Here is a 13,430-nt window from a genome sequence, read left to right on the forward strand (position 1 = left end):
AATTGTATAGTTATGGTGGTGAGGGACCCAAAGTCAGTTAAGGAAATGTAAAGTATTATATTGATCTCAATATGCTCAAGAGAAAGCAAAAATAATCAAGGAACAGATCCTGGCACATTTGCTCCTTTTGTTCTTGCAACAGTACAACTGGAGGTCTGCAACATCAAACAGTTCTGAAATTATTATTATAGTAAGAGATAAGTTTAACATTCCTTAGTGTTCTATACAAACATGTACATTAATTTCTTTATGCTTTTTTAATTTTTTTTTAATAGAAAGTGGCCTGGGGAAAAAAAATACAAAATTCAAAATACAATAGGCTGCTTTCATTAGGCTTAAAAAAAAAACAACCAAAGAGCTAACTGGCAGAGAGGTTATTAATTGTAACGTATGAGCAAGGGGCCAAGCGAGACTGAAGAACTTAGCCCAAAGAAAATGTGATTTTATAGCAATTACTCAAAATATTTTAATTAAGATTTTAACTCTGCAATACAGCAAGAAATAAAATTAAACATAACACAAGTAACATGTCAAGGTGTGTTTTACACTGCTATGTAATTATTAATAAGCTCCAGGTTACTGCGCATTACTTAAGTAATGTTGGACATAATCCATTCTAGCGTAGGCCTGACATTCAGAGATTATGGGACTTGTCTACATGAGGTATATTTAGATTTGCTCCCTAAGGAATTCAGCACTTTTGTTTGCCTGAGTGCTGTACAGTCTTAACTATAAGTATTGGCAGGTTGGCTAGCATGCAGCTAAAGGGTCTTACATCCTTGCCAAATACTTACATAGGCATCCATGAAATTGTAACTATTTGTACACCACCTTTGCAATGACCAAGAATTAAAGTTATTTTCATCATGGGTGGATGAGCTTGTGGGTGAACTTGTATGGGATATTTGAAGTTTTACTTGCCAGCAGGAAGGAATTCCACGAATCATAACATTTTCATTACCAGAGACCTTGCATTTCTAGCACTCTTTTCTTCAGCTATAAAAGTGCAGTGCTATTTCAAGAGCAGCTATACATTCCTGTACAAGATCGGAAGAATCTGGTTCTCCTGATTCTCTCAAATCAGGCAGGTGAGGTGATAATGGAAAAAAAAAAAAAAAAAAGAAAATCCAAACAATTAATTTCTTGGTTTTTATATTTAGCCCCGATGATTTCACTAGCATGACTCATTTTTATCTAAATATGAATACTTAAGGCTATCAGCGTTATAGACCTGGTGGCCGAAATAAATGTTTGGTGGAATTAAAGACCATGTTCTCTTGAATAAGAGGGCTGATGGGCTAACGGTATTGCACACTGGAAATGCTTCTCCTAGTAACGATCCATCTCAATACTGCATGTGGTTTAGCGCTTGTCCTAAGTGTCCTTAAGTCTAAAGGTCTTCTGGATCTGGGTTTCCAGCTCAGATTACAGCAGTCTGGCCCATTCAGCATTTCAGGGATGAACAATGTGCTTGATCTTCTACCAACTTTTATTTTTCTAGACAATTATTCTAGTGCCCTTCCACTCCCTTCAGAATTTCAGGAAAGCCTGGAGGTTTTGACCACCTTCAGTAGGCAAGAATTCAGTGTCTGAGCTGTTAGGGAAGCTTTGTGCAATACTCTTCTACTTACTTCTGTTGTTCATGTCTGGAAATCGGAAGGAGGGGGATTAAAATGTATTTATCAGTTACAAAACCTACAAAAACCATTTACCTGCTGGTCTGGTATAGCCAAATCCAAACAACCTAAACCTAGACATCCAAAATCTAGTTAGTCAGTACTTCTGCATGTGGGGTGATGGTGTGCTCATCTGGCTCTTGAGCTTTTAGGCTATAGTGGAGGAGTAGGTAACATTTTCAACCTTTGTTGTCAGTTGTGGAGCCAGGATGCTTCTCTATTTTTTTAAAAATAAGGACCCATATTTCTTGGCTCACTACAGAATTATTTCCTTAAAGTACCTTAAAATTGGCTTCAAAATGACAAGCAGTACTTCTGTGAAGATGTTCCTTGCAGTGTTGTTCTAAAGGTCAAAGCATGTTGCCCCTCACTAAAGGCTGACCTCAAAGTCACCTGCATTCTGCATCTCCTAAGAAGACTGACATTTCTAGCTAATTTATTAAAGAAAAACAAAATGCTTTCTGAACATTTGATTTTTAGTCTTGAATTCTTCTGTATATGGAGGAGTACCATAATCACATGAGTACGCATTGCCGTGTCTGTAAGCCACAGACTTCTAAGTCTTTTTACACCCTTTTGCCAAACTTTCTGCTTCGCTCGACAGGGTTTAATAGACTTCAAATGAAGATTGTTCTACTGTGACCATCATAGCTTCACTTCTGAAATGCATGTTACCTGCCTGTTACTTGACCTCAAAAAAAATAGAACTTGATGAACAGTTAAGCCTTTAATTAAATATGCTCTAACAATTGTTTCAGTCAGTGATAACTATGATCTTGCTTCTATTCAATTACAATTATAACATAGGAGTAAAAAAATTGCAGAGTTTGTACTGGCTGGTTATATTTATAACATAATGCTAACATAATGCATACTCTGTTCTCTGTTATTTAACTCTATTTGAAGCAGAATGCTCTCCAGTCTGCAAAGATCTGTATTATATTCTACAAGTAAGATCTTTTAAGATGTCATTATCCATGTCAGTATAAGTTTGCATTCTATAAAAAAAGCAGGTGGGTAAACGTATGAATGAAAGCAGATGTCTTAGGGTCCGAGCGTTAGGTATGAAGTACTTACTGTTCAACAAGATCACTGTTTTCAATTGTGAAGCTTTGCTGAACCTTTTCTTTCTGATGCAAATGGACTGTACTGTATATCATAAACTCTTAGCAATGTCTCACTTCCCCAGTTTCCATCTTCAAGAGCTAACAGCACATCATACAAGACTCTACTTTCTCCTGTGCATAAATATATCATTCCTAAATATATAATTTATAAGGACATATCACAAACTTGATTTTATTGTCACTTACCTGCTGCTGTCTATAATTACTGCTGCAGCAATGCGTCCTTTTTTTGAGTGTAATTTTTAACTTTGAATAGCTTTATTTGCTTCAGATAGAAAACATTCTTATCTATCAGTTTATTAGCTAGTGTCTGTTTTATATCTAAATCTACTATTAGCATACTCTCAAAATGCTTTAGGAAAACAACAAGGGTTCAGCACCAGTGCTCAAACAGATAACAACAGGGATAGCCGTTTAGATCCTATAAAAGGAGAAATTGAGGCAGTGATGTTATGGTTTCATGATGATAAAAAGGAAAATTCCTGCTCAGGCATGCATCTTGATACCTCTTCCCTGAAAGTTTGAGTAAGCTAATATTTAAAAGCATAAATAAATCCAGCTTTTCCTAGAGAACGTTCTTAGTCTTTAAAGTATGATTCTAACTTTCAATTTTGATGGCCAATAATTGAGTTCTTTCACTTTACTCTGGCAAACCTACGTAGTAATTTAATTCATGTGACCAAGCCTTTCTTAGGATTCTCTCCACTGAATTCAGTCTTGGGAGATACATCACATTCCAGAATAGCAATGCAGATGCATGGGATCTGTTTGATCTCTGCTTTTAGACGAAAGTCTGTGTTTACTGGGGAGTGACTTGCTAATTTTGTTACAGGAATGGTAGTACTCCATAACCACTAAAACCTTGTCAAAAAAAAAAAAAAGGTCCTATTTTATTAAGGAAAGCAATGCCTTCTTTAGATAGTCTTATAACTTAATTTCTAGTGGGGGGTAAGGGGGAATAATCACACTACACAGAAAAAGATAGCATTACAGAAAAATGCTAAGACACTGAAAATAGTTTAACAAATGAAAAGCACAAATGACATAAATTTGAAAAAAAAAATAGAATTAGTCAGGATTCATGCTAAGTCTGTATAGTGCATACTGTTACACAAGTGCCTAAAAATGCAATCATAGCAGCAATGAAACTGAGCTAGCTTGACAGTGCTAAATCATACACGTCTTTGTTTTAACCAAGATTTGAAAATCTAGTGTGTAACCCCAGGCATAAATGCAGCATTAGGAATAAATTTGCAACCCGAGAGCTGGACTTGTTTCCAGATGCAATGGTGCAGTCCTGTTCCACATTCCTGGAGTGTTTGTTCAACTGGTTTCACTATGATAAAACTTTTTAATGAATAAGGAATTAACTGTAAAGGTTGACTGAAATCAGATCATTATAAAGTTGCTACGGGAAAAACAAGAAAAAGTCCAACATGCAGAAGGAGGAAGAAAAACAAACAACAGTGCAACCAACAACAAAACAACAACAACAAAAACAACCAGCAAAACAGGTCTGTTAGGAGCGATTCCCTCCTTTCCGTTTCCTTCTGCTTTGGAAATGTTCAACAATTGCTTGTCCAGTACAAAGTTAAAATGGACGTTCTGGGCATACAGTCATCTTTGACCCTTCGCTGCTCAAGCATACCCATGCCTAGGAAAAAAACTAACTAGAACACTGATCCCAAAGGCACCTTCTAATGGACTTGGAACTGAACTGCCCGTCTGGTAACAGCTCCCTTTCAAGACAGGAAAAAAGAATAAATTACTCCAACTTTAGGTTTTTTTTAAAGGTTGTTTTCTACACAACATACATCATTAAATCTGTGATGTTAGAGCATGAACGGTTCAAAGAAGGAATAAGAGACCCTCCTGGAAGACCTTCAGCACTGACGGCTCGCTAATGGTACAATGATGAAAACATAAGCGCAAAGATCCACGGGAAGAAAAAAAAAAGAACAAAGAGAAAAAGAGGCCCTGACGCCATGGCACTGCCTCCGAGAAGAGCCACAGTAGTGCCAGGTAAGTGCGGGGCCCGTGTCCCGCAGCCGACACGGCTCTTATCGCAAGCCCTCCCGCTCGCTCGGCGGATGACGTTCCGGCACGCCCGCTCCAGCTCGTGGCCGGGCAGATGCCGCCGCGTTCCCAGCCTGCCTCGGTGCACCTCTCCGCCGGGCTTCCGTCTGCCGTCAGCGGGCCCTCCCGCCGCCATTTTGAGCCTGGGCGGGGAGTGCTGCTCAGTACGTCGCCATGGACGCAGGTGAGCGAGCGCAGCGCGGTGGCGGTCGGGCAGAGCGAGTGGCTGCGGGCCAGGGAGAGAGCGCCGGTGGCCCTGCCGTGCAGAGAGCTCGGGCCGGTTCGGGCGCGGGTGCTTGGGGCCGGACAGGCTCTGAACCCCTTTCCTCGGGAGAGGTGCTTGGGACAGACTCCAGCTGCCCTGCCCGGCCGGCTCTGCCCTACTCAGGCCGCTCCCGGTTTGCCCCGTTGGAGCCCTTAGCGTAGTTTGTGGAGACACTGCGGCTCTTACTTTCCCGGACGCCGTGGCAGTGGAGGCGTCGGAGAGCATCCCACTTTGCATCTGTGGTCGAGCAGCTAAATCTTTCATAGAGACACAGAATGGGTGGGTTGGAAGGGACCTTGCAGGTCACCTTGTGCCACCTCTGCCGTGCGCAGCGCCCCTTCCAGCCTGGCCTTCGGCATCTCCGAGGGTGGGGCACCTGCAGCTTTGGGCAGCCTGTGCCAGGGCCTCAGCGCCGTCTTGGAAAAGAATTTCTTCCTAACATTTAGCTTAAGTCTCCTCTCCATTAGTTTAAAGCTATTCCCCCTTGTCTTTTTCTCAGCCAGTGTGAAGTGTTAATCTGTATCTTTTCTTACAAGCTCTCCTTCTGTACTGAAAGACCACAGTAAGATCTCCCTGAGCCTTTTCTTCCCCAGGCTGAGCAAGCCCAGCTCCCTCAGCCTTTCTTCAAAGGAGAGCAGGATCTTGTATTGCCCCCTGGGGTATGTCACCAGTGGCTGCTGTACGCCATTAGTGCGAGAACACTGCAGGATTCTCACTAAAGTGAGACATTTTTGTACCAAAAAAAAAAAAAAAAAAAAATTGCATCCTCACAGTAAGTATTTCTTAAATTATGTGCAAGGAGGCCTTCAGTGAGATGTTTGTAGTACTCTTTTCTTACTTTCTTAAATTTTCCCTGTACCAATACCAGGTCCCTTTCTCTTTCCTTTTCCTTTATTTTATTTGCATGTTGTTTAGTTGTTTAAAAAAAACCAACAGCACACATACTAACATGGGCCCAACACTGATTCATGTAATAGAAAAGACTGTGCTAAATGAGCCCATATTTATTGTGGGCTCTTACTGCTTTATCTCCTGTTTAAATGTTTCTATTTGTATGGCTCAAATTGAGAAATGGACTTTCAAATCTATCACGTGGGTCCAGTTTTAACTTTTTTTTTCTCATGTATATCAGATGATACAGGAAATCGACTTCGGTTCCAGCTAGAGTTGGAGTTTGTTCAGTGTCTAGCAAATCCCAATTATCTCAACTGTGAGTACTTAATATCAGGATCCTGAGAAGTTAATATTATTTAATAGCTTAATGATTACAGGTAATGTTAAACAGTGTGTGTGGGGGGGAAGGGTAAACAAAGAAAAGGAAAGAGATCTTTAAGAGGATAAAAGTAGTCTGAAAATAATTTAATTTGTCCAAATTTCAAAGGTGGGGTGGAAGAGGGAGGAAATGACACCTTTAAAATGTGAAATGAATATTTATTGAAATAAAATGCATCGGTCTGGTGGAGAATAAGTTCACATCTGTACTAAAAAATAATTTCATTCACATCTAAGAAGTACTCTCTTATCTGAAACCAGAATTTAACTAATGCTAATAATAGTTTCAGGTAGAGTACTTAATTTCTCTGCTTTTCCCTGACAGTTTTAACATGTCAGAAGTTCCTGTTTTTGAAAACTGTTCACTTCCTTGTTGCTGTATAAAAGATATATGGCAGAGGAGATAAGGCTAGCTTATTATGCTTAGAATGTTGACTTAAAATACCTATTTTCCCTTTGTATTTATTTTTTCTTGAGTTGTAAAAACTTGTAATGATTAAATAATGATTCAAGTGCATCTTTTGTACAGTTTTGTGAATACATATTCTTGAAGTTTTGTAAATGTTTCATATTTCTGTAGCTGACAATTCCTTGTCTGTCATTTTATTTCAGTTCTTGCACAAAGAGGATACTTCAAAGACAAAGCTTTTGTAAACTATCTTAAATATTTACTGTATTGGAAAGAACCTGAATATGCAAAATACTTGAAGTAAGTATTAAAATCCCTTAGGTTTCTGCATTTTAATCATTTTTACCTTCTGTTATGCACTGTAAATCAGCATGTCAATATTTGATTTCTCCCTGCAACCACAACCTGCACTGTGGGCAGGTGTTTATACGCAGTATAAATTTTCCTGTTTCCTGTAGTCTGGATGTAACGGGAATAGACAGAATTAACGAACTTTTCATTCTTGAGTTATGCATGGAATTTTCCTTTTGCAGCCTTTATCTGCACCTTGTATCTGCATAAAACAAGATTCTTGAACATAATGGGACAAAACTACTTCAGCCCACTAAGTACGTTCTGAGAGTGATTCTTGCACTGTTGATACCTACACAAAAAATCATTTTTTTTTGTTTGTTTGTTAAACTTCTTTCACATTTTTTGAAAAGTTTGTTTATTTTAAATGAGTTCCAGAAACAGCTATTCTAGTTAATTTGTATTTGTTTTAATGAAATCTAATGTTTAGAAAAGTTATTCTAAGCAAGTATGTATATGTATTTATATTGTTATCGGATTCCGTGTTTTCTAGCCTTGTACTTACTGAAGATATTAAGGTACAGTGCATAGAATTATGTACAGCCTTCAGTGTTTTGGTACTTGAGTAAAGCACTAAATGACTAAAATAATGAACTGGAGAGATACTGGAGACTCCAGTTTTAGCGTACCTTGTAAAACTTGTATTATTATTTTTTTTAATCCAGGTATCCTCAGTGTTTGCATATGTTAGAGCTGCTCCAGTATGAACACTTTCGCAAAGAACTGGTAAATGCTCAGTGCGCTAAGTTTATTGATGAGCAGCAGATTCTTCACTGGCAGCACTATTCACGGAAGAGAATGCGCCTCCAGCAAGCGCTAGCAGAGCAGCAGCAACAAAACAACACCTCTGTAAAATGAAAAGCACTTGGAAGAGTGATGATGATTAATTCAAATATTTGGGTTAATTCAAATATTTACAGGAAAGGAATGAAGTCTTTGTCTTTTGTAGATTTTGCTGAGTACATTTAATTTTTGATTTGTCAGATGACTTTGTCTTTCACCAACTTGTATCAACTTCCTTATGATAGAAGACTGAAACACCTAATTCTGCCATTTCTTTTGTAGCATGGACAATCTTGCTAAGAACATTGCTTCTGGTATTTGTTCCTTTTGTTTTTGACAACCAAACCTACCTTTTGAGGGCACTGACATTGCTGTATCGTAACAGAAAGCGTAGGTCAGAAGTCTCTACCGTGTAGGCATGTTCCCTGAAGAACAACGATGTCTACAAGTGTGACTAAGACTTCCCCCATGTACTGCTTTTTATGAGCAAAGCTGAAGTGATTATGATTGTTGCACAAAATTTATTTTGTATTTTTTTTGCCTGGAAACAGAGCCGGGCTATTACTTGTCCATTCTGTTTACTTGGTAATTTTTTTTTTTTTTGAGGGGTGGGCAGGGGTGTCTTAGAGGGTTCTCTTAACAGTGCATTTTAGGTAGAAAAAATGAAGCGTGAAGAGGTAAGAGCTGCCAGGGTGGAGCAGAGATGAGTAACGATAAACTTCAGTGGGATAGAGCTATGGCCTGTTTCCTTCTGGCGTATCTACAAAGCCAGTTTACTTTAATCTTGGTCTTCCAGTGAAATACTGGATGTTCTTACACTTTTCTACACTACATGTAATGAAAACAATTTCTGTTACAGAGAAGGTGTAAATGCTTGCAAAATTGGAGAAACAACATGTGTTTTTGTATAGCTGTTAGGTTGTTTTTTGTTTTTTTTTTTGTAAAAATGCAGACCACGGTAGCTATGAGGGATTTCATTTTAGATTGTGTTCATGCTGTATTCATGTTGTATTTCATATTCTTGTAGGAGTAGGTGCTGCAGCGCAATCAGTGACAAGACTGCTAGCCTTCAGCTCATTGTACTTGCGCTGAACAGATAAGCCATTAAACATTGTTGGTATTAAAAATTTATCTTAACAGCTTCAGCAGCTGCATAAAATTAGCTTCAGGAAGAGAAAGCATTTTTTTCTGTTTCTTCTACCTGCTCCTCTCCACTTCCCCCTCCTACACTATTAAAGGTGTAACTTAGCCATTAAGTATTACTCTTCAGTAAATGTAGGCTGCTGCTGCCTTGGTTTATATCTTGAGCTTGGCTTCTTTGTAAAGACTTGGCAAACTCAAATTTATTTCAAGAAAGAAGAAAACAAAACAGTTTTTTGTTGCAAGACTTTAGTGAAAGGTTTGAACCTGGAATTTAATGACATTTATCTTGATTAGTCAGAAGTAATTTACCATGATAGTTTGGGGGAAAAAAAAAAAGTGAGCATTCCACGAATGGACAATGCAATTAACAAGATAAACATCTTCATAAATGATCGACCAGTGGAGGATTTAGTCTTCAGTAAACAACATACGCACAAGATCTGCTTTAAAACATTCTTCTTCAACCAACTTCTGAGGCTGAAAGAAAAGATGTTTTTAGGAGCAATTAAAAAATCTGTTCTAGACTTCAGCTATTTGTGTGCAATATTAGCCATACAACGGCAACTGTTCTTGCTAGATAGCAAGTGGAAGTTGGTGTGTGGAGTGGAGCAAGCAATGTAAGGATAGCTGAAAAATGCCTGTGTGTCTTCTGTTCTTCGAAGCATTCCTACAAAAGTAACTGCTAATTTAGATAATGGGTCCAAGTTAAAACTTGGTGTGGTATGTTAATGTTCTCAAATAAGAGAGTACACAGGAGTGAGAGCTGTAGTCTGTCTGAATTAGGAGCACGCTACACACAGTCCTACTCCACTCCTATAATTCAGCATTTAGAGTTCTTAATATTTCAGAAGCTGCAAGTCAGAAAGCTAACAACATGTTGCTAAGTATTTAGTCTACCCCTCCCACATGATGTGTTAAGTGTATGTATTTTATTTGACACTTATTACAGAGAACATTCTACAGGAGGTGGGTGGTTCCCTAAGAGAGAACTGATCTGTTTGATCTAGCAAAAGTGCATGGATAAGAGCCAAAAGGTCTCCCTGTCTACTCTCTTAAAACAAGAGAAAGTATCAGAAAACATGGACAGCAAACACATTTATTGCCATAAGCTCCTGGCAGTTTCCCCCCTGCATGCATGTAGATCCACAGCATACAATAAATGACTTACTGTTCCGTATTTAAGTAGTGTAGGCACTCCTGTTAGTTTCAGATTCTTCCTGAATTCATTGTTAGGATCTTTCCAGCTGTTAACAAAGAGTGTAGTTAAACAGAACTTGTAAAAATACAGTTTGAAATTTGCCTGTTAAAATTCTTTCAGAGGGATGATTCTGCCTCCCACCTCCCCAACCTCCTCCTTAGAGAAAGCATGCAAATAGTCCACTTAAGGAAACTGTAGACCTCTACAGTCACAGAACTCAGTCGTTAGTACCAGCAGGTTAGTTAACCTCCAGGCCAGGAAGAGCAAAGTAATGTCAGTTGTTTGCATTAAAAGTTACTTACTAGGCTCTGTCTCCAACAAGACAGTAGATGAACACTGATTCATCAGGCATGTTATGAAGTTCCTTCCTCACAACTGGTTCAGCTAGAGAGTAATTTCTTAACGTTAATATGCCATGCTACAGAATCATGAGCACTTAGTCTGATGAGTGATGCTGCTAGTTAATGCTTTGTCTGTTTCAGGCAGAGATCTATACTTTGTTTCATGTGGTCAGCCATAAGAACTGCAGAATGTATATACTCAATGTTAAAGGGACTGGCCTTTGCAGGAAGGCAAATTGCTGCTCTAACAAGTCAGAAGAACATGTGGTCCGCTGCCTGGAGGAGACCAAGCTGAACAGCAGCAAGCTTCTGTCTTATGTAATATGGCATGTATGATCCATTAAGTTCAGTGTAATGCATTCCGAGGCCCTGCCTTCGTATTCCACTCCCGGACACCGATAAGTTATTTTTGCCTTTTGTTAGGTAAAGCAGAAGTGGATTCATGTAAGATTTACACCGAATTTTTTTTTCTGAGACACAGAAAAGCCATCCTTGGCGCCAGCCTCTGCTGAACAGCGTTACATTCCACGCGTGGGCGGCTCGGCACTGCAGCAGCTGTGGCAGCTCCCAGTCACAGCGGCCTGCAGCGGCGGCTGGAGTAAGGACGGAGGTAACCGCAGCGGGAGATTGCATTCCACACCTCGCGCGCTCATGGGGTTCAGGCTCCGCGCCACGAGCCCCAGAGTCCCCACCGCGCGTCCCCCAGGAGGACACCCAGCGCCGCTCCTCCTTCCTCAGACCAATGAGAGCGGCTGCCGAGCGCTGTCCGTCGGCCCGTGCCTGACGCGGGCCGAGAGGAGGAGGCCGGAGTTCATGGGGGAGCCCCCCAGCCCCGCGCCCCCCCGCGCCTCACCCGTCACGCAGTCCGGGCACCAGCTCCGGCCCTCGGCATCCTTGTCGCCGCAGAAGAGCGCGAAGATGGGCCGGCCGTGGTAGCGCTGCGCCGTCTGCACGAACTCGCCGTACCCACGGACCTGCTTCTCCTCCCAACCCATGGCGTCCGCGAGAGGCGGCAAGCGAGGGCGGGAAGGCGCGGCCCTGCCCGGGCCCGTCCCAGATACCGTAGTGCGGCGCCGCGCTGCTTCCCGACGGTCTCAGCGGCGGCGGTCGCCGGTAGCGAGTTTGAACCGTGCTCCCCTGGGGGACGGACCAGGCTCCTGCAAGGCGTGTGCGGCGGCTGTGCCTTCCCGCTGTGTCTGAGGCGAGGAGCGGGCCGCTGCGGGTCGTCCCCGGCGGGGTTCGGGCCGCCGGGCGCAGCTCGCGGCTTTCCGCTGCCCGTCTCCGGCCTGGGGCGGTGCGTCGTGACCGAGCCCTCGGGCAGGCGCGGTAGGTAAGCTCTGGGGCTGTGGCAACGGGCGGGCGGTACGGGCTGAGCTGAGGAGCAGTGGCAAAGTCCTGATCCAGCCGCTAAAGAAGCAGCAGCTTCGGTTTTTAATTCCCGACGTCAATTGCAGGAGATATAATTTTCTGATGATCTCGACACATCACTTATATTTCAAATTCTTCTCTTTGAAGAATGCTCTGTGATCGACGTTCCTTTGGTGATAAGACATGAGCCTGCTGCCCTGAGCACTGCCTTACTCTGTTTTCATACTTTTACACAACGCTATTCCCCTTGTAGGTAAGTAACAGCTATAGAAGTCCTGCAATGTTCTGATGAGCTGTAATGTGAGCCCCAAAGCCTGTGGCAGTGCTCCTCGGCGTTTCTGGGAGTGTGTAAAATACGGATATAAATGGTAAATGTTGCATTAAGCAGCAGGAATGTAATTTTCGTTTTGTATACCACCTGTATAAAGACACTTGATCTATTTCCTGTTTCTGTGTGCTTCCTCAGATTGGTTCTCTATCTGTTTGTTATTCATATAAGACCTGGGATTCCCTTTCAGAGACAGAAATAGTGCATGATTCTTCTTATATCCGTAACTGTAATTGTAAGCAAAGGACAAATAACTCAATTTTCAGCATCAGGTCAACGCGATGGGACCAAGCAGGCCATCTTTGTCTGGTGCTCCGTTTGCACCCACTACCCAGCTATACAGGAGTGAAGCAAAGTCTTTACGAACACAGGTATTGTTTGACTTCTTCAGCAGTGCTGAACTGGTTTTCATTTGTGATCACTAGAAAAAGATGAGTGAGACCCATTTCCTGGGATAGGCCACTCATGAATGTCAGATCTTCATACTTGCTTTCATGATACCATCACTCATAATCTTAACCCTTTTTTTTTCCTGTGTTGAACTGAAACTACACCTGTAAATACTATTTGCCTGTCTTAATCTCCTACTCTAGCACATAGTCACTGAACCTAGAAACTTTATTCTGTTACTGCATTTCAGTTTTCCATTTTTCCTTCATCATGCGTTCATCAATCATTTGTCCATCTGTTACCTTTGTAACTCTGCTTATGGTATGATACAATAATACCTATTTTTATTACTAACGTAGCTGTTGTTATAACTTACTAATTTCATTGCCAGAGCTCTTTAAAATCTTTGTAATGGTATTGTCTGTTACCTGGTCATTTCAGAGCAGATTTTTTGTTGTGGGTGTCTACCCAAAGGTGCAAATAAGTACCTAATGTTATTTACAAGAATATCTGCATGCTTAATTCAAAATCATTTTGAATACTGGCATTTATCTGAGTGGAGGGAATCCTTGCGTGCATTAAGTACCATCGTGACAGAATGCACTGTAATATGAAAGAGGGTTCGTTTTCCTTACTGTTGTGCACTAGAGGGTCATGACCCACATAAAGAGTTCTGTGTAACATCAATTTCTGTTTACACTTT

At 41.1% G+C, this 13,430-nt stretch overlaps 3 protein-coding genes across 5 annotated transcripts in view; 2 read left to right on the forward strand and 1 right to left on the reverse strand.

The window, feature by feature from the left end:
• MED31 (mediator complex subunit 31) lies at positions 4,772-9,330 on the forward strand. 2 transcript variants are annotated; one of them, XM_021415700.1, is made up of 4 exons: positions 4,772-5,063; positions 6,277-6,354; positions 7,029-7,125; positions 7,842-9,330. In XM_021415700.1, the coding sequence occupies exons 1-4, from the start codon at positions 5,054-5,056 to the stop codon at positions 8,032-8,034; spliced, it is 378 nt and encodes a 125-aa protein (XP_021271375.1). In that variant the 5' UTR covers positions 4,772-5,053; the 3' UTR covers positions 8,035-9,330. The 2 variants fall into 2 exon arrangements, with proteins under 2 accessions (XP_021271375.1, XP_021271376.1); XM_021415701.1 differs by lacking the exon at positions 4,772-5,063 and adding an exon at positions 5,071-5,423.
• TXNDC17 (thioredoxin domain containing 17) lies at positions 9,348-11,804 on the reverse strand. Its single transcript, XM_021415702.1, has 4 exons — positions 11,495-11,804; positions 10,603-10,684; positions 10,271-10,346; positions 9,348-9,579 (listed from the first exon to the last, which is right to left on the reverse strand). Exons 1-4 carry the CDS (start codon positions 11,634-11,636, stop codon positions 9,511-9,513), a joined length of 369 nt encoding a protein of 122 aa, XP_021271377.1. The 5' UTR covers positions 11,637-11,804; the 3' UTR covers positions 9,348-9,510.
• Positions 11,830-13,430, forward strand: part of KIAA0753 (KIAA0753 ortholog) — a 29,856-nt gene continuing 28,255 nt past the window's right edge. For both annotated transcript variants that reach the window (XR_002444003.1, XM_021415678.1), the window contains exons 1-3: positions 11,830-11,971; positions 12,157-12,262; positions 12,604-12,708. Coding sequence is in view for 1 of the 2 variants with exons in the window: in XM_021415678.1 (XP_021271353.1) it covers positions 12,619-12,708 (90 nt within the window). In the remaining variant the exon portion in view is untranslated. The remainder of the gene's footprint in view (positions 11,972-12,156; positions 12,263-12,603; positions 12,709-13,430) is intronic.

This window comes from Numida meleagris, chromosome 18 (genome assembly GCF_002078875.1).
Source record: "Numida meleagris isolate 19003 breed g44 Domestic line chromosome 18, NumMel1.0, whole genome shotgun sequence".
Classification (NCBI taxonomy): Eukaryota; Metazoa; Chordata; class Aves; order Galliformes; family Numididae; genus Numida; species Numida meleagris.